This window comes from Heteronotia binoei, chromosome 13, assembly GCF_032191835.1.
Source record: "Heteronotia binoei isolate CCM8104 ecotype False Entrance Well chromosome 13, APGP_CSIRO_Hbin_v1, whole genome shotgun sequence".
NCBI classification, from domain to species: Eukaryota; Metazoa; Chordata; class Lepidosauria; order Squamata; family Gekkonidae; genus Heteronotia; species Heteronotia binoei.
Window position 1 is genome coordinate 48222588 of NC_083235.1, and position 21199 is coordinate 48243786.

Consider the following 21199-nt stretch of genomic DNA (forward strand, 5'->3'; position numbering starts at 1 on the left):
TGTAGATACTATAAGTCTCAGCTTTGCAGCAGCATTCTACGTCTCTGGATGGATGTTAGCTATATGCCTTGGTCATTGCAGTGGAAGAAGCCGTGCAGCCATGAGCCATGCGCTATTAAGGAGAGCACTTGCCAACATGGTTCAGAGAACCAAAGGCTAACACCACCAGAATCCATCTTGTTTTCTGGACTCCATTACAGCAAAGTAAGAGACTCACATATCCAACAGCTGCTTCAACTTCTGCATAAGGCAATCAAGCTTATCTTAGGTGTGGATCCTGCCAGACTGCCTAAGCTTTTGTCCAACAGAACCCAAGACAAAGGATAGTACCAGCAGAGGAGTAAAGAAGAGGAAGAACAGCTTCACCCAGAGCCAAAGCTATTGTGTAGATCGGGTGTCATCTTAGTTATCAATTCAGCCACCTATTGTCACTCTTAGATAAGTTTGTATAGCTTGTTTCAATCCCCTCAACTGTCACACTGGAGCCTCCTCCTACCCATTGTTACATGGAAACCCAATCAGGTAACCAGGGCCAGGTCCACTCATTGGCTGGATATGGGTATCCAATTAGGTACCCAGATTAGACTGGCCACTGCCCACCACACAAGTCCAGCCCCTATGGTCACTTCAGAGCCTCCCCTTTTCTGAGGTAATGTACCATGTGGGTCAGCATCATGTACCATCTGACCACTTGCCATCCGCCCCTGAACCTCCTACCCCATTAGGGGTCAAGGTAGACTTTATAACCTCTGACCCAACATCCCACACATGTGCATCTGACAGTACCCCAGTCCTGCTGTTTAGATACATCCCCGATACCTGATCATTTGAGGGTCCCATCTCCCTCATTAGTCACCATTGGAGCCTTCCTCAAAGACTACAATCAGTTATTATCACCCTGTTTGTCCATCCTTGTGTTACCTCTGTATATTTCTTTCTATTTTTATTAGGTCTGTATGTATCCATTACCTTGTATGTGTGTTCTATAGTTCTCTGTAATAAAAGCATAATTGTTTTACTTAATTAGTGTCCTTTAGTAAGACAATTTAGTAAGAATTTCTGGAAGTCAAATCCTGTATACATAGATTCTAGATCCTTTTGAGCCATAGTTGCCCACCTATTAATTTCCTAACCTCTTTTGAGGGCATTTTGGCTTACAACACCCTTGAAATTTTTAAAAACTAATGAACCCTCCAAACTATTGTTCTTTAACAGCATTCTTGCAATTTCAAATTATCCATAAAAAGTACTTCCTAAATTTAAACATATGCATTCCAGGTGAGCTCATTCAACAATGATTCAGACCTCCATACAAATGACAAAGCAATAACTAAATATGCAGAAAAGCCTGAATGAGAAAAAGAAACAGGCTGTGGTTGGACAGGCAATTTGGCCTGATATAATTGCTGTTCCCTTATGGATTAAATAGGCTTGTTCACTCAGCCACATCTGGCACCTGTTCCCAAGTCATACGTACCCCATCGTATGATGAGTTGGATGTAAACAGCTACCACAGAAAGTCCAGTTCTTACGGATGTCTGTGCATTCATCCTGTGTTTCCTGACATCTGACCCCCTGTGTTGCAAACTCAATCTATTTGGGAAGTCTGAACCTTGCCTTCCTTTTCTGCCTTTTTTGGTGATTTTTTTGGATCAGGTAGCTATAAGCACATAAGCGCATTATCGCTCCTGGTGTTGTCAATCACTGTAGCCAAGTAGTCATTCTGGATTGGAAGTCCCTGGGGGAGCTGTTTTCGAGCAACAAATCCCCATTCCCCAACCCCCTCTCGCTAGTTTTTGCATCGGAGTTTTGCGTCCCATGATTATAAGGGTAAATGCACAGAAGTCAGTGGGACTACTCTCATGTAAAGCTACTACCCCCCATATTCCAGATGGGTGGAGTACTTGGCTGAGGTATTGTTGAACTGTCAAAAAAGGAGCCGGAGCTTCAGATACACACTTATGTGCATGGGTGAAAGAAAAAAAAAGTATGCAGAAATAATCTGACCATAGGGTGAGTGTGTAGTGAAGCCAGTTCAGGGTGGGATGTCTGATCATAACTTCCTGCAGCTATTTAAACTGCCACAAATAGAGGTGCGACCAGATTACGCCAAGCTTCCAGTGTGACCGCAGCCTTAGGGTTACTCAGTGACACACAGGGACAGCATACGGAGAACTATGAATGAGCTAAATGATTTCTAATAAATCTGCTGCATTTAATTGCTACCAATGAAGCAGTTACCTATTCTCCCTCAGTGCTTAAAAGCAGCCTCCCATATGTAAACTTTAATCCATGTTTTAACACACCATGTTGATTGTCTCAATCTGCCTCCTATATCTATCTGAGAGAATAATATTTCACTAGGTACAGTATTGGCAGCTCTATTCAGGATACTTCCTAATGTTGCCAGGGTGTCATAACTGGTGAGAGAGTTGTTTGGTGGGGGGTTGTCCCAGAAAAATTGAAAACACAAATAAGGCCTTGGCTACTTACTCTAAGTTATGACCACAGAGATCCTGGTGATTCCTGGAATTACCTGGAAATGACAAGGGTAGCTCTAGCAATCTCCAGAAACTCTAGTCAGGACTTTCTGTAAATAGCCAAGGCTTTATTTTTCTAATTTTTTCTCTCTCCCAAGAACAATTGCTTCCCCATTTGGCTCCAGTTTCTGTCTGCTAATCAGCTGAGCACCAGTGGACAAGGGCTACAATTTGCTGGAGGTCTCCCTCCATAAATGGGCAAATGGGAAATCTAATAATTCCATTCAGCTCAATAAATGAATTAGTAAATAAAAATGAATATGAATGGACTTCCGGGGAGGAAAATGGCGAGCTGAGTTGTCTCTCACATCGGGAGCAAGCTGAAGGTCTTGTTCGGGGTAGTGGAGGGCAAATCAAAGCCCACTGCCTACCTTTCTCAGTGAGAGAAAGGTCCAAGACTTGCACTTAAAACTTTGGAAGAGATTTACCTTGGCTGAAAAGGAGCCCTGTAGGGGGTTCCTTTGAGGCTTTGAGGGGTCTCAGAAGTTTGCATAGTTATCGTCTGCAAGATCTTTCAGAGCCATTGATTTGGCATAAGCTCGTCAGGATCCTAACCTTCTGGGACAATTCTAAACAACTAAAGTTTTGGAAGACCAGTGGAACTTGGATAAGTGAAGAAAAAAAAGGTACAGAAGCTCTTCTTTCACTCCGGAGCTATTTACAGATTAAAGGGACATATTAAAGGTGGGAAGAAGGGGAAAATATAAAGCTTGCAATTAGAAGAAAGAAATTGAGAAGGTTGGACTGTTTTAATACAAAAGACAGTGTTAAAAACTGCTAAAATTTGAAAAGAGAACATAGTTGTGTCTACTTGTGGTTTGCGGTTTGTGAAAGTAAACAGCCCACATTGCATTGGAATATACTGGAACAGTTCTGTAACCCTTCTGAGCAAGACAGGAAGTGCGTCAAGTATCGTGAGATTTCCATGAGAGTTGAAGCTGACAGAGACAGGAAGCAGTAAAGGAAAAAGCCTACTCTACATCATAGAGAAACGTCGGCAGCCATTGCTGGGAGGTCCAATTTAAAACATTGTTTTAAAAAGATTTGGGACTTTAAAAATTGACAGAATCAACGGGAAAAAGGGTAAGAGGACAAGAACTATTGACTACATTACTGGTGGGCTCCTGGGGTGACTTTAAAAGGGGAAAAAAATTTTAAAGGGGAAAAAAATCGCGGCCGCCATTTTGGAATTTTTGAAGACTTTTTTGATAAATATCTTGGCTTTGGAGGCTCAGAAACCAGCGAAATTAGGCTTGCTGGAAAGGGCAAGCTCTGCTCTATTGAACCTGACTGTCAGATTTCAAATTGGTGAAGTTAAAAATTTCGTCATTTTTTAAAGGGGAAAAATTTCTTTAAAAATATATATCTGGGCCTGGGAAGCTCAGAAGAGAACAGGACAAAGACTAAATAAGAGAGAAAATTTAGACCTTTTGAACTTGGCAGCCAAATTTGTAAATTGTGAAATTTTGGTATTTTTTGGTATTTTTATTTTATCTCCCTGCTCCTTGCCTAAATGTCAGAGCCCAGGCAGCCCCGAACAAGAGCCCTCTCATTAGAAAAAATGCAGGACCAAATGGAGGCTATGGAAGCCAGGATTATGAAAGGAGTTAAGAAAATGATGGAAGAAATGAAGGAAGAACTTGTCACAGTAATTAAAAAAGAAGTGGATGACCTTAAAGACCAAATTGGGAAAATAGACAAGAAAGTACAGGAGGTGGAGGAGAAAGTTAAAATACATGATACCACCTTGCTGAAAGTCCAAGAAAAAGTGACGATCCACGAATGCAAATTAATGGAAAATCAGATACGCCTGAGAGGAGTACCTGAGGAAGAGAATGATGATCTGAAAGGATATATAATAAACATAATTGCAGAATTCTTAGAAGAAGACCCTGACAAGACTAAGAGTATGTATGATCATATTTATAGAGTCAATTCGTTATATGCCAAAAAAAACAACTTACCAAGAGATGTTGTTGTAAGATTTATGACAAAGGAAATGGTGGGAAGGATTATGAAGAAAAACTTTGAACAGTCATTGATAGTAAGAGGTAGCAGAGTGAGAATTATGAAGGAGCTACCCAAAGAAGTGATAAATGACAGGAGAACATATAAAAAGTTGACAGAAAAACTGAAAGACAACGGCACAAGGTACAGATGGATAATCCCCGAGGGTTTGAGCTTTGAACTTCAGGGGAAGAGAGTAACAATTACAAATGTCAGAGAGTTGAGGAGATTTTTTGAAGAAAATAAAGAATTTGCAACATGATGGATTACAAATTATTGTCTTGGAATGTTAATGGACTAAATTCACCACAAAAAAGAAGGGCAACTTTTCATTGGATTAAGAAGCAAAATTGTAATATAATTTGTTTGCAAGAAGTCCACATCAAACAAAAGGATTATAAATTTTTATGGAACAAACAATTGGGAAGGGAATTTTTTTCATTAGCTGAACAGAAAAAAAGGGGAGTAGTTTTTTATATTAAACAGGACTTGGAGCCAAAACTGGTGTTTAAAGATAAAGATGGAAGATTTGTAGCAGTGGAAATAACATCAAATGGGGAAAAAACGCTGTTATTGGGACTATATGCACCTAATGGTGCAAAAGATGTTTTTTTTAAAGACATTATACAACAACTAGATGAGTTGACCTACGATCAAATACTCTTAATGGGAGATTTTAATGGAACAGTTGAGAACTCATTGGATAGATCCGGAGGGGAAAAAAATAGTGGGAAGGAAGGGAAATTGCCAAAGTCTTTTTTTGAACTAGTTAAACAGGAAAACTTGGAAGATATATGGAGAAAGTTTAATCCTGAAGTGCGGGACTATACTTTTTTTTCTGCAAGACATAAGACCTTTTCTAGAATTGACATGCTGTGGGGAACTAGAGACTTAGGCCTTATAACAAAGAAGATAGATATTTTGCCTAAAATTGGTGCTGACCATAACCCAATAATGTGGATTACAAAATTGTCCCAAAGACTGAGAAGATGGAGACTGAATGAAGATTTGCTACAGAACAAAGAAACAGTGACTTTCCTAGGAAAGGAAACTAAGGGATTTTTCCAAATGAATGATAAAGAAGATATTGACTTCCAGACGGTCTGGGATACTTATAAAGCAGTAATGAGAGGGTTGTTGATTACTTTGAACAACAAAGATAAAAGGGAAAAAGAAAAACAATTATTGGACATTCAAAATGAAATAAAGAAAAAAGAAGGAGAGTTGAGGAAAAGACCAGGGAAAAAGAAGATTCTAAGGGAAATATCAATATTGCAAACTCAATTAAGACATTTACTAAACAAAGAAGTGGAATGGAATTTGAAAAGGCTTCAGCAGAAATCGTTTGAAGGAGCAAATAAGACGGGGAAATACTTGGCGTGGCAGCTGAAAAAAAAGAGGGAAAACAAAACAATTAGTAGAATTGTGATAGATGGAAGAGATGTAGTTACTCAAGAGGGAATAAAAAGAGAATTTTTTTAAGTACTATGCCAAGTTGTTTAAAGGTGCTGAAGTAAAGAGAAAAAAGATAGATGAATATTTACAGAAAATAAAAATTGAGCCTTTAACTGAAAATATGAGAAAAATTTTGAATGACCCAATTGAAAAAATAGAAATTGAAGCAGCAATTAACGTGATGAATGATAAAGCTCCCGGGCCAGACGGTTATACAGCTAAGTATTTTAAAATTTTTAAAGATGAATTAATACCAAAATTACAGAAACTGATGAATGTAATAAGAGTTAAAGGGAAGGTACCAAATACATGGAAGGAAGCTGTTATTTCTTTGATACCTAAAGAAGAAAGAGACGTTACAAACGTGAAAAATTATAGACCAATTTCACTTTTGAACAACGATTATAAAATATTTACAAGAATTCTGGCGGAACGACTTAAGCAATATCTGATAAATTTTATAAAGGAGGACCAAGCTGGTTTTCTTCCTAAAAGACAAATAAGAGACAATATTAGAACTGTTGTAAATATTGTAGAATACTATGAAAGACATCCAGAAAAGGAAGTAGCACTATTCTTTGCGGATGCAGAAAAAGCATTTGACAACTTAAATTGGGATTTCATGTTTGCAGTGATGGAAAAAATGGAGCTTGGAGAAAGTTTTATAAGAATGATAAAGGCAATATATTTTGAACAAAGGGCAAGGTTGTGCATCAATGCAGATCTTACAGACGAAATGAAAATTAGTAAAGGTACTAGACAAGGCTGCCCGCTTTCGCCATTGTTGTTCATAATGACTCTTGAAATTTTACTGATGCAGATCCAAGATGAAAAAGATTTAGAAGGACTACAAATAAAAGGGTATACCTATAAATATAGAGCATTTGTGGATGATATAATGTTTATAAATGAAAATCCCTTACAAGCTACACCGTTGCTGTTAATGAGAATACAAGAGTTTGGGGAGTTGGCGGGACTTTATATAAACAAAGAAAAATCAAAAATTTTATGTAAGAATATGCAGAAAAATAGACAACAAGAACTACAAAGACTAACGGGTTGTGAAGTTACCTCTAAGGTAAAATACCTAGGGGTAGAGATAACAATGAAAAATATTGATCTGTTTAGGAACAACTATGAAAAGCTCTGGCGAAAAATAGATGAAGATATGCTAAAGTGGAACAAGCTCAATTTGTCATTGTTGGGCAGAATAGCTGCAGTAAAAATGAATATCTTACCAAGGATTATATATTTGTTTCAAACCATCCCCATTGTGAAAGATGCTAAGCAATTTGATAAATGGAGAAGAAAAATCTCGGAATTTGTGTGGGCCGGGAGGAAACCTAGAATTAAAATGAAAGTCCTGATAGATGCAAAAGAGAGAGGTGGGTTTCAATTACCAGATTTGAAACTGTATCATGAAGCAATTTGTTTAGTATGGTTGAAAGAATGGATAACGTTATTAAATAAAAAACTTCTAGTGTTAGAAGGCCATGGGAAAAAATTCGGCTGGCATGCCTACTTGTATTATGGGAAAAAGAAGATGGACGGTCTTTTCTCTCACCATTATATAAGGAGCAGCTTACTAAATGTGTGGATAAAGTACAAGAAATATGGCGATGAGAGAAGACCTTTGTGGATAGTGCCGGCTGAAGTGATAAAGTTAACGGCCAAAACAGTTAAGGAAAAACAACTATCATACAACCAACTACTAAAAATACAAAGTGGGAAAATAGAAATGAAAACTGCAGAAGAATTGAATTATAAATATGATTGGTTTCAAATGCAACAAATAAAAAGCTTGATGGAGAATGATATCAAAGCTGAAGGAATAAGGAAAGAGCAAACAGAAATGGAAAGAGTTCTGCTTGGAGATAATGAGAAATTAATTTCAAAAGTGTACAAATTACTTTTACAATGGACTACAGAAGATGAAGTAGTGAAATCTCAAATGATAAAATGGGCAATTAATGTAAATAAAGAAATAAAGATGGAATCTTGGGAATATCTGTGGAAAAACTCTATGAAACTCGCAACATGTCATAGTATTAAAGAGAACTGTTTTAAGATGATGTATAGATGGTATATGACTCCAAAAAAATTAGCAAAGATGAACAATAAGATGCCAGATAGGTGTTGGAAATGTAAAAAGCATGAAGGTTCTTTCTACCATATGTGGTGGACTTGTGAAAGAGCTAAAATGTTTTGGCAGATGATTCAACAAGAGATATCTAAGATCCTAGGATATGAATTTAACAAAGAAGCAGAGACTTTTCTGCTGGGATTACAAATGGAAAAATTTCCAAAAGAAGATAGAACTTTAATATGGTACTTGCTCTCAGCTGCTAGGACATTGTATGCGCAGTTGTGGAAGCAAGAAAAAATACCAGAAAAATGGGACTGGACTATAAAAGTTATGTCATGGAGTGAAATGGACAAGCTAACAAGAAAACTAAGAGACTGCGATTTAGAACTTTTTAATCGGGAGTGGAAGAAATTCAGAAGATATGTAGAAAAAGAGTGGAAAATAAAAGGACATTGGACAATTTTTGAAGATTAAGACCTTTAAGACAAGAATGTAACTTTTGAAGGGGGGATCTTTTTCTTAATCAATTTTTGTTTTTTCTTGATAGTTAAAGGTACCTTTAATATCTGTTTTTTTTTAAAAAAAAATAACACTGGCGGGGGTCAACTATTGGGGGGAGGGGTGGGAGAAAAGTAAGATGTGGGGTAGAATGATTTTTTTTTATCTTAAGCTTTTTATAAGTTGTAGATATAGTTCTACTACCATATGTTACTAATTAAAATTGTTTATACACAGAAAAATGAATATGAATGTTATGTTTCATTCGCTTGAGTCATCCCAAGCTACATTAACACCATGGTCAACATCACCAACTCAACTATGTTAGTGTACAGTTTGATCCCACACAAAACAGTCTTCTTCCGTATTACCACCCTGTTTGTGTGATTCTTCTGATACAGTTAGGAAGATGCTTTGTCAAAATGAATGGTGTTGCTAAAAAAATCTAGATAATTCATATTAATATCTGCCCACATGCTTCATGAGCCACTTTTCAAAGGTCCCCCAATTTTCCTATCACAACAGAGGCGGAGGGACTGGCACTGCTTTGGAAAATAGAAGTAGGGTGAAAGTGGTAAAGGCTAGCTGTGCATTTTATTTTTCGTTTTTGCTTCCATTGACCAAGGCCATTACTTACAAAGAAGAGTAGCATCACTTCTAAGAGATTTTAAATTCATAGCAAAATAAACAAACATGACAGCAATATCAGGGTTGTCAGGTCCAACTCAGGAAATATCTGAGGACTTTGGGGGTGGGGCCAGGAGACTTCAGGGGTGGAGCCAGGAGCAAAGCTGTGACAAGCATGATTGAACTCCAAAGGGCATTCTGGCTGTCACATTTAAAGGAGAGGCACCAGATGCTATGCTGAAAATTTGGTGCCTCTACCTTAAAAAAGAGCCTTCCTCCCGAGTCCCAGATCAATTCTCCATTATACCCTATGGATATACCCACTGATCAATTCTTCATTATACTCTATGGAGACCAGTCTCTATAGGGTATAATGGAGTGCCCTTCCCATGATTTCTGATAACCCTGAAGCAGGGGGAGGGCCTCCAAACTAAGGGATTCCTTCCCCACAACTGGGGATTAGCAACCATAGAATACATCTAGAATGAAGCATTTCTTTTTAGAACAGTTCTCGTAACTTAAAGCAAGTTGAATGTTCCTTTACACTTTGTGCCATATTAGTTTGATAGATAGATCCAAAGGGCTTTCCCAATCAATATGCACCATAGTAAAAGCAAACATATTTTGAAGGCCATAATGGAAAAAACACTACCTCGGAGGTAAAATCTTGCAGAGTGTTGATACAGCTTTTTTTGAATGAATAAAAACCTTTCTACATTTATCATCAGAAACATGAAAACAATCCTTTCTCAGGCATCCTCATAACCAGTACAGATTACACAGAAAAAAGTTTGTGGGATTTTTTTTTGGGGGGGGGGGGAGAGCAATTCTTTGTCTGTAAACCATTTAATGAATTAGTGGAAAAACCTGTGGATATGGTATAAATTGGATCCATGCATAGGGAAGAGGCAGAAAGAGGTACATTAATTAAAAAAAAAACTTATGGGGAATATGATTCAATGGTAACTACATGCTTTAAATATCAAAGGTCCCAGGTTCAGTTTCTGGAATCTCAAATTAAAGGATCTAGTGTTGGAAAGAACTTTCTCTAGCTGACACACTTCCCTTGAGAGCTGCCAAATGGACCAATGAGCTGACTCAGTATAAGGAAACCTTGCATGGATTATCGTACTGCAGTTTTGTTTGTACAAATATGAATCAAATGTTCTTAACAACTATGAATGAGAAAATTCAGAATATGTTTAGGAGACATGCATATATGACACCAACAACTGCCTGTACACATGTTTTCTCCATTGCAGCCCCCATCTTATGGAATGGGTTGCCCAAGGAGCCAGGAAGGCTCCCACTCTCCTGGCTTTCTCCAAACTATGTGTTGTACAAAATGGTTCACAAACTTATTGGATAAAAGATATGGGATTGTGGTCTATCCTGCTTTGCAATATTTCCTCTAAGCTATGGAGTCTTGTGAGCAAAAATTCTGCTTTGTGAGCCACTGGCAGTGTTCCCTCTAGCTGAGTTAGTGTGAGTGTTAGCCTCTGGCCTTTAATGCCAATAGCTCACAAATTTTTGCTCACTCCACAGCTTACAGGGAGCACTGGCTACTGGCATTAAAGTTGTGAGCTACTGCATAAATTAGTTTGTTCTGGGGCCATTTTTCCTGAACCAGTGTAAGAAACTGTAAGCTAGCTCACACTAGCTCAATTTAGAGGGAACACTGCTGCTGTGGATATTTTACAGTAAGTAGGATCCTACAATGTAATTTTTACACTGCTTGATTTGTCATGCTAATACTTATGCTATGCTTCAGTTCTACTAGTTTTCTGGTTGTTGTTTTTTTAAAGCTGTTTGTATGCAGTGTCATGAGTATGCATTTAAGCACAGTAAAAGTAATTAAAGACTTTGTAACCTCATCTTCTTAAATACAAAAATTAGGGAAATATCTGGCAAGAGATCCATGAACTTCCTTGTGATTCTAAACTTCCTGGAGCAGCCATAACCTAAAACTTTTGGGTAGTATCCAGCTTAATAAACAGTTATCCAACAGCCTCTTATGTTAGTATTTCCATTGTAAAGCTTCAGCTCTCTGACATTTCAAACTTTGTTAACTTGATGTATATGATATTTAAAATTAAATATAGGGGAAATGCTGACTCATGCAAATGAGACTTCTCTCTCTTTCAAAAGAAGAAAGGATAAGGAGTTTGGTTTATGTTCTTGGAGCAAGTTGTTACATTTGGGAGAATTCAGCAGTTTTGATGGATATCAACCAACCATTATAATCTCTGTAGGGTTGCCAAGTCCTATCTTTGACTCAGGGAGTCCTCTTGCATGCACGGCACAATGGTATCATCTGGAAGTGACGTCATCACATTGGGCATGTCATGTAGGGGACACTCTAGGATTCAGGTAAAAAAAAAACCCTCTATGGTATCATGGAGTTTTTACCCAAATGCTAAAGCATCCCCCCACACGATATGCCTGGCACAATGACGTCACTTCCAGGTGACGTCATCATGTTAAGCATGTTGCATGCTAACTGAGCTCTTTATAGGCTTCCCAACCCTCCCGCCCTGGCGGGGGCCCCCCGAATTCCCAGCCTCTCCCCCCGCTCCCCAAAAAATGGAAGCGGGGGAGGGGGAGGTATGGGAGGCCATACCATTTCGTGAGGATGAGTAGGCTATCGGAATCTTTCAGAAAAAAAGAGACGCTCTTTGCCTTCCTTGCTGGCCCGCCCCTCCCCGCATCCAGCCCGCGGCGGTCCGGCTGGCCCGATGGAGTCGCAGTGCGACTACTTCCCGGCCGTGCCCTTCCCGGCGGGCGAGGTGCTCTCGGCTGAGCCGGGCCGCTACCAAGCCCTGCCGCGCCTCAACCACCTCTACCTGGGCGAGACAGTCTGCTTCCTGCTGGTGCTCCGCTGCCGCCCCCCCCCGCCAGCAGCAGCAGCAGCGGCGGGGCCCCCCGGCCTCCCTGGGGGGAGCTGGCCGGCTCCCTGGCCACCCTGGCCAGCATCAGCTCCGCCGCCGCGCCCCCCTTCACCGTCACTTACACCCTCCTCAACAACCTGCAGGACTTCCTGGCCGTGCGCCTGGTGTGGATGCCAGAAAGCACAGCTGCAGGCAAGACCCTTTCCTGTGCAGAACGGCGGGCCGTCCATGACACCCAGGACTCAATCATCTGCCACACACCCCTCAACAACCTGGGCTACTCTCGCAAGGGCAGTGCCCGCACCTTCTGCATCACCTTTCAGGCTCTGCGGGCTGGCCTCTATGAGCTGTCCCAGCACATGAAGCTGAAGCTGCAGTTCACCGCCAGCATCTCCAACCCGCCCCCCGAGGCCCGGCCTGTCTCCCGCAAGAGCAGCCCCGGCAGTCCCGCCGTGGTCCGGGAGCTGGTGGAGCGGCACCAGGCCAGCCTGGGCCGCTCCCAGAGCTTCTCCCACCAGCAGCCGGCCCGAGGGCACCTCATGAGGTCCCGCAGCGTCATGGAGCGCCGAGCCATCACTCCGCCTGTGGGCTCCCCTGTCGGCCGACCCCTTTACTTGCCCCGGGACAAGGCTGCGCTTTCCCTTGACAAAATCGCCAAACGGGAGTGCAAAGTGCTGGTGGTGGCACCTGTCACATGATGGGGGGCAGGACCCCCCCCCGGCAGCTTGCCTTCCCTGCTGCGGCTCAGTCACACACACACCCCGAACACATTCCTGGAGGAGGGGGAGGCTGCAGTCTTGCAAATACAGCCCTGTCAAGCTCTGCAAAAATGCACCGCTCGTCCTCCTCCTCTGGACTTCGCCAGCTGTGCCATTTCCTGCCTGCCCTGGACCACCTCCTCCTCCTCCTCTCTGGGTCGAGGCTGGGAGTGAAAGGAAGAAGGGCATCCTTTGCTCCCTCTCCCCTGGCTGTCCCCCCCTTCTCCGTGAGCATGTCCGTGAGGCCAAATCCCTTCCTAAGTAATGCAGAGGGGCAGCCCCTCCCCTCCTGCATGGCAGCTACTGCAAGGTGGTTTGGAGACTGGCCATTGTGCCCCCCACCCCACCCCCTGGTCAAGGGTATCTCCGAGGCTGGACTCCCACACAGAGAACTGTGCCACTTTGTACTACTGGGAAAGGGACAGGTTTCCTATGTGGAGGGGGGAGCAGTTAAGGCCACTGGTTGCTCCCCCCATATCCCAGGGAGGGGCCGGCGTGCATGTCAGGTGCCCAAGACCTCCCCCTCCCCGATGCACTTTATTTATTATTTATACGTATGTTTTTATTTGCCTCAGAAGCTGCTCCCAAAGTGTGTGTGAATAAACTTCACAGTCTGTCAGCCTTCCTTGCTGAAGTCGCGCGACTTCCTTCCAGAGCTCCGTCCGCCCTGGGCTTCTGGGAAATCACTTCCCCTTCCTCTCAGAGTAGTAGCGTCTCCTCCTTGACCGGCGTGTGGCGCGTGCATGAAGGGGATCATGGCTGGGCTGCTTAGGGCGGTTGGGATGTGGCGTTGGCGCCGTCGCGCCCTCCTCGGCGCCACTCCACTCCGCTCGGGCCGCAGTCTCCCGCGGCAGCAGCAGGTGAGTGTCCCTGGCTGGCCTGGCAGTAGTCACACCGGTGGTGGGTGAAAGGGCAGGAGAGGCCTGGCTGGTCCCCTCAAGAATGAAGGTCGCGTCCTTTTTTCACAGCGAGTAATGTAGGCTGCATGTTTTATTGTTGTTTATATTGAAAGCCACTGTTCACAAGGCTGCAAGACTCTGAACAGCGTAAGTATTACACCAGCAGTTGGGGCGGCTCGCCACGCTCCTCCCCCCTAGCTCCACCCCCAAAGTCTCCTGGCTCCACCCCCAAAGTCCCCATGTGCGGTCCCTTTAAATGTGATGGCCAGAACTCCCTTTGGAGTTCAATTATGCTTGTCACAGCCTTGATCTTGGCTCCACCCCTAATGTCTCCTGGCTCCACCCCCAAAGTCTCCTGGCTCCACCCCCAAAGTCCCCAGATATTTCTTGAATTGCACTTGGCAACCCTAGCTCTTTATGAGCAGGGATTCCCCCCACTGGTCAGCTCTGTTCCAGCTGTTTGGGAGCCCCCAAACCAGGGGAAACTCCATTTCCAGTGGGAGCTTGGCAGCCCTAAATCTGTGTAATCACAATAAATTAGCCATCAATAATTTATAAAAGTACAACTCCACGGTACCTATTCTCTGCAACACTGGACGTAAGCCAAGTGCTTATGGACAAATTTCTTTGTGTACCATTGTTGTGGATGGGAGGGGAGGGGGGAGATGATGTGGCAGTTATGGTGTATGGTGATGAAACAGCACACTGGGATCTTTAGTGCTCTGCTCCAGATACAGAACATCCTTTACAACTAAAATGGAAAACCCACTTTGATGTACTAACACCTCTTGATTGGAAGGTCCATGTTCTGGCAGGCCTTGCTTGCTTTATACAATGGAGGTGCTTAACATACTGAAATAACAACTTTAACGAAATTCCCTGAACTGGTGTTTAAGTTACTGGAATATCTGAATTTCCTGAATTGAAGCTAGTCTAATTTCCCTATATGCTTTTCTGAAATTTGTCAAAAGCCAGTAAGTGGGGTACTGTTATTATTGCGCAATATTTACCTTAAAAAACACAGCCTGCTGGAAAAACCTATGGAATAGTTAATAGAAGGTATAAATAGAAGAAGAAGAAGAAGAAGAAGAAGAAGAAGAAGAAGAAGAAGAAGAAGAAGAAGAAGAAGAAGAAGAAGAAGAAGAAGAAGAAGATGATGATGATATTGGATTTCTATCCCGCCCTCCACTCCGAAGAGTCTCAGAGCGGCTCACAATCTCCTTTACCTTCCTCCCCCACAACAGACACCCTGTGAGGTGGGTGGGGCTGGAGAGGGCTCTCACAGCAGCTGCCCTTTCAAGGACAACCTCTGCCAGAGCTATGGCGGACCCATGGCCATGCTAGCAGGTGCAAGTGGAGGAGTGGGGAATCAAACCCGGTTCTCCCAGATAAGAGTCCGCACACTTAACCATTACACCAAACTGGCTCTCCAGCTGATATTAATAATTCCTACTGACTTTTCAAAAAAGAAATAACAAGCAAGCTTTCATAGGGATGCTGCCATTCAGAAAAGAGGAGAAATGCTGATACGTACATGGTCTTTCTTGTAAGTATGTATGTATGTATGTTTGTTTGTTTCTATTTATATCCCACCCTTCCTGCAAGCAGGCTCAGGGTGGGTTATGATGCTTTCAAACAGGACAAATATATAAATAGAAGATGCATACAAGGTAAGCATAAGCATAAACTGACCTCCCAGAAGACATACAGCAAAAGCAGGAATAATTCACTTTTATATTAATTCACTTTTATATTAATTCACTTTTATATATTATTATATGTTATGCTCAAGATGCAGTTTGCTTCATAGCAACAAATTATTATGCATATTACTACCTACGTATTTATATAAACTTATGTCTCACCCTACCCCACAAGTGGGCTCAGAGTAGCTCACAACATATAAAATAACAATAAAAACTGATAATATAAAAACAATTTAAACAATTTAAACCAGGGGTGGCCAACGGTAGCTCTCCAGATGTTTATTGCCTACAACTCCCATCAGCCCCAGCCATTGGCCATGCTGGCTGGGGCTGATGGGAGTTGTAGGCAAAAAACATCTGGAGAGCTACCGTTGGCCACCCCTGGTTTAAACAAAACAAGACGGCACCAAAACACTAGCAGTCCAAATGTCTTCCATAGCATTTTAAACAGATGATAATAGGTAGCCTAACACAACATATACCTGAATATACTACATACTAATACCCAGCTATGGGCCATACTTATACTGTGGGTTGTGGGGCTAGAATATAAATTCATATGAGAGAAAGGATCTCCTAATTTTATGTGGGCTCTCCCATTTACTGCTGTTTAATATGCAATGGCAAAGGATATCTTTTCTTATCAAGCTGGTTTTTGTATGCTCTGCACTGCCGGCATCACAAGGGGAATTAGGTGGTCATATGTCAACCAATGAGAGCTGTGGAGGGCCCACTCACAGTTGTGGTCTCTTGTTAGTAAATGAGAGAGTCTGCAGAAATCAGCTGAAGCAATAGGATGTGTGACCTCCTTTCCAGCTCCCCTCTACCTCTCTATCCTCTTTCCCTAGCTTTCTTCTTGCAGTCTGCACACAGCATTTGCTCCTGTGTGCTTGGGAGGATTTGGTGTATTTTCTGGAGGATGTACTAAAACGTAGGACAGGATTGCCAGTTGGGAACAATGTGAAGGCTTGAATGCCAGCTAGGTATAATGGGAGCTAGGAATGCTAACTGACTTGTGTGCGCTCCATTGAAATACATTACAGTACAAAAAAAATTGCAATGAAAATGCAGAATGGATTTTGGATGAAGGTTTTTGAGCCAGCAGGGGACAGAGCACTGTGCCCCCTTTCACATTTGCAACACCCCTCAATCTCCCCCCTCCCGTGGGAAACTGCGAATGTCCTCTGTCTAAGGGGAAACTGTGAATGTGCTCTGTCTGTCATAGGGTCCCTTCCCCAAAGCAGGTAACATTATCTCATATATGAACATATGAACATATGAAGCTGCCTTATACTGAATCAGACCTTTGGTCCATCAAAGTCAGTATTGTCTTCTCAGACTGGCAGTGGCTCTCCAGGGTCTCAAGCTGAGGTTTTTCACACCTATTTGCCTGGACCCTTTTTTGGAGATGCCAGGGATTGAACCTGGGAGCTTCTGCTTCCCAAACAGATGCTCTACCACTGAGCCACCCTCCCTCTCCTGATGCATGGCAAGCCTGGGACTTCCCTCAGGTACTTGCCTGCCTGTCCTCTTCAGTTGTACTTTGGGGACTTGGCTGCTGCTTGACCCAACCCAGTGAAAAGCTGTCACAGAGATGAGATTAGGGTTGTGGGGGGTGGGCTTGCCAGCAGAGGGTGGGGTGGGTAGATCTGCCAGCTCCAGGTCACAAAACTCCTGGAGATTTATAGGTGGAGCCTAGGGAGTACAGTGATCTCAGTGGGGTACAATGCCATAGAGTCCGCCCTCCAAACTATCAATTTTCTTCAGGGGAATTGATCTCTCTGATGTCTGGAGATCAGCTGTAATTCCAAGGGATCCTCAGGTCTCACCTGGAGGCTGGCATCCCTAGCTGAGACAGCTTGGTGCTACTTCATGGAGCTCCAAGATTTGTACACAAAAAAAAAAGGCGAGGTTTTTTTGACACCTTGTACTTTTTAGGATTACCAAAACCTGAGTTTACATTCTGAGGTAATTTTAAATTGCAGATGTATTATGAAATCCTGAGGAAATTAATTTTAAAAATAAATTTCAAAATCTATTGTGACTTTCAATTCTAATAGAATTGGGCATTTTTAAGTGTGCATAAATCACTGTGCAATCACATTCTTCTCCATGTTGTAACAAAACACTGCTCAGTAATTACCAGCCTTTGCACTGATTTAACAAAAGCTTATGCTATACTGAAATTGAAAAGTGATTAATGAGAACTGCTTGATAATGTTAGACATGAACCTTTGAGGCTAGGTTTTAAAAATTCATCACTCAACCCTAATCTAAGCTCATTGTGTAATCTTTACAGAGTCACTAGAGCTCCTTCTAAGTGGGGGTTCTTTTGAGGAATTTATTTACTTAATTTGTTCCCAAAAGGGACTTAAGGTGAGAAAGGGGTAAGGTTGCCAATCCTCAGTTGGGTGTAGGGGATCCCCTGGTTTGGAGGCCCTCCCCCACTTCAGGGTCATCAGAAAGCGGGTGGGGGAATGTTTGCTGGGCACTCATTATATATGGAGATTGATTCCTATAGGGTATAATGGAGGATTGAGGCTCTAGGGTGGCCTGTTTTTTGAGGAAGAGGCACCAAATTTTCAGCATAGCATTCAGTGCCTCTTGTCAAAACACTCCCCCCAAATTTCAAAAACATTGGACCAGGGGGTCCAACTCTATGAGCCCCAAAAGATGGTGCCCCTATTATTCATTATTTCCAAATGGAGGGAAAGCATTTAAAAGGTATCTGGTCCCTTTAAATGTAATTGCCAGAACTCCCTTTTGGAGTTCAATCATGCTTGTCACACCCTTGCTCCTGGCTCCACTCCCAAAGTCCCCAGATATTTCTTGAGTCAGACTCAGCAACCCTAGAAAGGAGGCTCGGTAATTCAAAATGAGAAAGAGGGCCCAGATAGATTCTCTCATCCAGGGACTACAAAAACCTGGAACTATTAATTTGTCAAATTCCATTATTGTCATTTACCTGCATCAAGGCTATGTATGTCAGAAAATTGCCTCTAAATTTCTGTCTGATAAATGGTTAGTTCTGAAACATCAATTTTTAAAATCTCTCCTGGGAGAGATTGCCAAGGAGTGCATTATTATATATTACTTTCATTATCTAAGGAGTTTTTGTATGTGTAACTCCTAATGGTTTCACATTTTGAGAGTTATGTATCCAAATTCTGTCTTCCCATGGAAGATTTTAATCTACAGTTTTAAAGATGGAAATGACGTCTGACAAATTGCTTCAACACAGCTTTTAAGAAGATTGTTTATCTTTATTTTTACTAATTTACTGAATTTATTATTGGCAGTGCAACATTCATTTTTAATAATGTCAAGCAGCATGCACTTATGCAATAATCTAATGTATCAATTCACTTTTATTCCCTATTATAAAATGCCATCTGAAGAGGCTCTTAGACTTTGACCATATGCAGGAGAGTTCCTTACACTCCCCTCCTCCAACTTCTGATCTATGTTTCTTTAAATAATCCAACTCTTTCTTTTAGTGTGCTTTACTATCACATCAGTTTAATTTATCTTATATTTGTATTAGAGATCAGTGCCCTGGGGGGGCTCCAACTCAGGGAATTCTTGCACTTCGTTTCCCTGCTGGGTGGCTCTTATTGACTGCAGGCTGACTACACAGGATCCCTCCTTCTCACTGTTGCTGAGCCCTGGTTGATCTACAACAGTTTTCCTCAACTAACAGGGGTTAACACACTATCTCTGACTGGAAGTCTAGGTATGTGGCCTTGCCCCAAAGTGGGACTTTTCTTTTTTGCTCCTTTCCTGATGAAGACCCATCATTGTGCAATGCCCTTCTAATCCCTTGGTACAGTAATCTGTTTTTATGTTTTTTCCCTGGCCATTTTGTTGTGCTGACTGCTCTGTGAGCTGCACAGGGTCCATTTATTCAAGATAGTACACAGTCAAAGCCTTTGAAAAGAGCCAGTGAATCTGATTGCCGCTCCAGAGAAGATTGGTGTAGAAGAGGGTGTAGAAGAGGAGGTGATGCCGTGTAAACTCCCGACAGATGTGGCCATCTGAACACACATGTCAAAATCATGCCTCCTCAGCAATGACAGAATATCAGATGGGCTGTCTGAACACACTTTAAGGCTCTATCACACACCACACCTCACTAGGGAGGGAAAGGGCCCCTTTATTCAGGCTGGCATGCAGCCATATCCTTTGAAAAAGAGCTCTGTTGAGTTCAGCTCTATCAAAGCATGCCTTCAGGAGAAGGAAACTTACGTGAACCTCTAGGCACTTAAAAAACAGAGAATGGCTGTTTAACAGCATCATTCTAAACTGACAGTTGGCCCAATCCTGAGGAGGTCCCTTTTGAGCCATAAAGACCCAGTGGAAATCCAGAAATATTTCTTCTTTAGGTGTGGTTTATTCTTCACTAGAATGAGTACTAATGACAAAAAAATTTTGATAGAAAAATGCTTCCTCAGCCTCAAGAATGAGGTAAGGATAAAATAGACAAGCAGTGGAGATCCTTTCTTTGTGGCGGCAAAAAGAACTGAGGCAGGAATGCTCCTCCTTGGTCATGTCATCATTTTCCCAGGGAAGCATAAGAGAGAGGAGGAATGTTCCTAGTCTACTAGAAAGCTTTGGAAATCTTTTTTTCATGACTGGCCCATGCATTCTCAGTCTCCAGTGTGGGACTACAAAGAAGCCACAATGATAAAACTAATAAACTCAAAAACAAGCCCATGAATATTTCCCTCCTCTGGACCTGTTCCAGCTTCTCTGTATCCTTCTTAAAATGTGGTGCCCAAAACTGAACACAGTACTCCAGGTGAGGTCTGACCAGAGCAGAGAAAAGCGATACCATCACTTCACGTGATCTGGACACTATACTTCTGTTGATACAGCCCAAAACTGCCTTTGCCTTTTTAGCCACCGCATCATACTGTTGACTCATGTTCAGCGTATTATCCACTAAGACCCCTAGATCCTTTTCGCACATACTACTGCTAAGACAAGTCTCCCCCATCCTATAACTATGCATGGGATTTTTCCTACCTAAATGCAGAACTTTACATTTATCCCTGTTAAAATTCATTTTATTGGTTTTAGCCCAGTTTTTCAGCCTGTCAAGGCATCCTGTATCCTGTTTCTGTCTTCTACTGTATTTGCAACCCCTCCCAATTTAGTATCATCAGCAAATTTAATAAGCATTCCCTCTATTCCTTCATCCAAATCATTTATAAAGATGTTGAACAAAACAGGTCCCAGGACAGATACTTGAAGCACTCCACTTGTTATTCCTCTCCAAGAGGATGAGGAACCATTCACAAGCACTCTTTGGGTGCGATCTGTCAACCAGTTACAGATCCACTTAGTGGTAACAGGATCCAAACCACATTTTACCAACTTGTCAACAAGGATAGTATGTGAAACCTTATCAAAAGCCTTACTGAAATCATGATAAATCTTAAAGAGTCAATACATAAAAAAGCAACTCAGTCTTTCTAGTTCAGTGAAGCCCTGATTGTTTAAAAAGCAACAACTGAGCCTGTCAGCCTAACATATCCTCATAAGATTGTAGTAGGATTAAGTGGAAGAGGCAGTAAAAGTTGCTTTGGGCTCCCAATCAGGGAAAAAAGTGGGATACAAATTTTTAAAAATACACAATAAAGTTTCTGTAAAGAACTGTGGCAAATTAAAACAATGTTTATTCTTTTAAAATGGAATATGATGGGAAAGTTAGCAAACAAGCAAGATAATAATTA

At 41.9% G+C, this 21199-nt stretch overlaps 2 protein-coding genes across 2 annotated transcripts in view; one reads left to right on the forward strand and one right to left on the reverse strand.

Annotated features, from left to right (window-relative positions):
- The window catches only part of PITPNC1 (phosphatidylinositol transfer protein cytoplasmic 1), a 242669-nt gene that overhangs the window by 67571 nt on the left and 153899 nt on the right, over positions 1 to 21199 (reverse strand). The window lies entirely within an intron of this gene.
- Positions 11949 to 12814, forward strand: LOC132581805 (trafficking protein particle complex subunit 14-like). The gene is made up of 2 exons (XM_060253217.1): positions 11949 to 12068; positions 12155 to 12814. Exons 1-2 carry the CDS (start codon positions 11949 to 11951, stop codon positions 12797 to 12799), a joined length of 765 nt encoding a protein of 254 aa, XP_060109200.1. The 3' UTR covers positions 12800 to 12814.